The 3,843-nt window shown below is 33.4% G+C and overlaps 1 protein-coding gene across 1 annotated transcript; it reads left to right on the top strand.

Moving 5' to 3' along the window:
- Positions 1-1,798: 1,798 nt before the first annotated feature.
- LOC308338827 (olfactory receptor 5K1-like) lies at positions 1,799-2,713 on the top strand (the record flags this gene model as incomplete). Its single annotated transcript, XM_080797118.1, has 1 exon — positions 1,799-2,713. One exon carries the CDS (start codon positions 1,799-1,801, stop codon positions 2,711-2,713), a length of 915 nt encoding a protein of 304 aa, XP_080653244.1.
- Positions 2,714-3,843: the final 1,130 nt, after the last annotated feature.

Raw genomic sequence — 3,843 nt, forward strand, 5'->3', positions numbered from 1 at the left:
AATGAATACTGTTACGCTGAAAATAAATAAAAAATTAAAAAAAAAAAAAGTTGAACAGAATGGAAATGTTAGCAGTTAGTGCAGCAGGTATTGAGGATCTAACTCAATTTGTTGATAGTTTCCCAAAAAGGTGCATGACATGGTTGGTGACAATACATGGAACCAATTCAATGCAGAGTGAAGGATTGATGTGAAGGATTTGATGAAACTACTAAACCTCCCACACCTTTGTTCTCCTCTCTAAATGCTAATCATCTTTATAAACCATATTAATCTCTCCAATAACTGTCCAAACTGACCCAAGACTCTCTTTGGCTCATTTTATATTTTATGCACAGGATAATGAACACGATTCTAAACATGATGTCAGTTACATAAGAATCAGCAAGATGCTCATCAAATGACTTAGTGACTTTAGCAAAGATCATTTTCTTTAACCTCATTGTCTCACAGGTCATCTTTAATTTATGTCACAGAGTTAATATGTTTTGGGAGCTGAATCTCCCCATGGAAATACACTGACATCATCATAGGGAAGTCCCATAAGCATTTGATGGGAAAGTTTAATTTTGCATGTAAGGAACATAATTATTGACACTGACCTCTTAGTCTCCTAGATTTTCATTCTTTTAATCCCAAATGTTTTTGAGACTATAATTTATATCTTGAAATTCTACAAGATATACCACCATTTAAAAAAAGCAAACTGATATTGTAAAACTCTTCTCAGAGCACTCAGGTAAAGGTAGTATTCAAATTTATCTTTACCTTTACTATTAGCATCCATAAGGATTGATTTATCTGAATTAGTTAGCCTATATACATTGTTCTCCAATTTCAACTTCTCACCTTTCTAGCTCTTCTCACAATTGAAGACTATTAGCATGAGATTTAAACTCAGTTCATGCTGACTTTTCCTGATTATAAGGTATATCTTCAAAACATACAGGTAAGAATGCAGCTTAATTCAGAAGCAATTCTAGATTATGTTGTGTATATAGGATATGCCTGAGAATGCAGGAAGTAAAAATCAGTGTGGTCTGGTGCATTTAGTTAAAACTTTCTTAAGTAACATTGTATGTAAACTTTGCTTTACATAAAGAAGAAGAGGACTGATATCTGGGAAAAATCGACAGGAATGATGGGGTGGACAAAAATCAGTTTTTATGGAAATGGATCTAATACCAGAGAAAGTAATGAAAGAGGTGAAAATATATAGACATTTACTTCCTTGGATAGCCAAAGTAATTTCCTTAAAGGATGAAAGTCCTATTCTTAAATTTTTGTGATCTTTATACAATTCCTAAGATATAAGTTTAGTATTTGTTGAATGTTATTTTCAGGCATTCACTCCACCAGGAGAGTATATGGAATCTTTGTGCTCAATTACAAAAATGTGTATACATGAAAATTGATGGTAAATTTATTTTAAGGATTGTTAATACAAAAATTGACACTGAAATTCTTTGTCAACAATGAACCAAATATGGGTATGCAAGATTTGTACACTATTCATACATGAATTCATGAAGACAAACCTTTTCCATTGTAAGCATTCTTCTTGCAATTACAAAAATATTCATGGGAATGATGATTTTCAGAATTGAGGTTATAAAATGACATGTTAGGGGAATGACTATCACCTAGAGGTTTGTGTGCCTGTATCCAGAGATACTAAGGGGAGTTTGGAGAAGCTTCTCTCTTTGTTGTAAAAAGAAAAATTTGGAAATAAATTTATACACATTCTAAATTAGAATCTTATATCTCCAGAATTCCTGTCTCAACAGAGAAGGTGGATATGACTGAGGATAACTACTCCTTGACCACTGAATTTATCCTCATAGGATTTACAGATCACCCAGAGTTGAAGAGCCTCCTGTTTGTGGTGTTTCTCACTATCTATGTGATCACTATGGTGGGGAATCTTGGCCTGGTGGCACTGATTTTTATGGAGCATCGTCTTCACACACCAATGTACATCTTTCTGGGCAACCTGGCTCTGATGGATTCCTGTTGTTCCTGTGCCATTACCCCCCAAATGTTAGAGAATTTCTTTTCAAAGGACAAAAAAATTTCCCTTTATGAATGCATGGCACAATTTTATTTTCTCTGCCTTGCTGAAACTGCAGATTGCTTTCTCCTGGCAGCAATGGCCTATGATCGCTATGTGGCCATATGCAGCCCACTGCAGTACCACACCATCATGTCCAAGAAACTCTGCATTCAGATGACCACAGGGGCCTACATAGCTGGAAACCTGCATCCCATAATTCATGTAGGGTTTCTCTTTAGGTTAACTTTCTGTGGGTCAAATCAAATTAATCACTTTTTTTGTGATGTTTTTCCATTATACAGACTTTCCTGTGTTGATCCTTATATCAATGAATTGATGTTATTTATCTTTGCAGGTGCAGTTTTAGTCTTCTCTGTTATCATAGTCCTAATCTCTTATCTCTGCATCCTTTTCATGATTTTCAAAATGAAATCCAAAGAGGGAAGAGGCAAAGCCTTATCTACTTGTGCATCCCACTTTCTCTCTCTCTCAATATTCTATGGTTCTCTTCTCTTTGTGTACATTCGACCTCATTCAGTTAAAGAAGAGGATAAAGATATACCTGGTGCTGTTTTTTACACTTTAATGATCCCTTTATTAAACCCTTTTATTTATAGTCTAAGAAATAAGGAAGTAATAAATGCTATGAAAAAATTATAAAGAAATTTTTATAAAATTATAAAGGAACTATCATCCCCTGTGGAAAATTAATTTAAATTTGAAAAAAATGGTTTTCAAAATCATGGAATATCGAGAAAGTAGAAAAGGACACTTTGTCCATAAAATATTCAATTACTAATTCATGATAGTATAGGAATCAAATAAATAAGATCTGCAAGGAGAGATTCTGCTAATATGTATTCCAAAATCTTAGCTACTAGCTCCCTTTAAGAATGAATTAAATAATTGTTCTTGAGGTCACAAACCGTACCACAAAAAGATTAGCTATACTATTAACTAATTGTTTCAAAGAGTAATGAGTTATAATTTTCAACAAATACAACAAATATTAGGAATACAAGTGAGTATATGTAAAGATCACCTCCATTTAATATTGTTGACAAATTTCTGAAATTCCAAAGCATTATCTTACAAAGTCTGGCACATTCCATGTTCTCAAGAATTCATCCCTTCCTTCTTAAACTACAACATCTGTCAGATGTACACTGTATGTATTTGATTCCTAATTTTCTTTGAGTCTTTTTCATGAGGCTATATTTGAATATTAATTCACATGTAATATCTATTCTCAAAAAGAAGAATATTTTCAGCCTTGTGGCACCTGGGTGGCTCAGTGGGTTAAGCCTCTGCCTTTGGCCTGGGTCATAATCTCAGGGTCCTGGAATCGGGCCCCGCATCATGTTCTCTGCTCAGCAGGGGGCCTGCTTCCTTCTCTCTCTCTCTGCCTGCCTCTCTGCCTACTTGTGGTCTCTCTCTGTCAGATAAATAAAATTTTAAAAAAAGAATATTTTCACACTTGAAAGGGGAAATTTTGTTATACATCATTAACCACAATTAAAATTATTAAAGACAAGAAAAGAATACTATTAAAGATTTATAATTAAAAAAGACTACTTTGATCTTTAGTGTTAGTCAATTTTACTCTCATGTTTTCTGAAGTAGTGTATCTGTATACTTGAGATTTATCAATCTCTAGATGAATATATGGTATTCATACATAAATCCATATAGATTTGGATATTTTTATATAGTTTGATTAGATGTCCATCAAAAATGAAGTGCAATTTTGAATACATTAAACATAATGAAGGTGTTTATCTCTTTGATAT

The sequence above is a fragment of the Martes martes genome (genome assembly GCF_963455335.1).
Source record: "Martes martes genome assembly, chromosome: 1".
Taxonomy (NCBI): Eukaryota; Metazoa; Chordata; class Mammalia; order Carnivora; family Mustelidae; genus Martes; species Martes martes.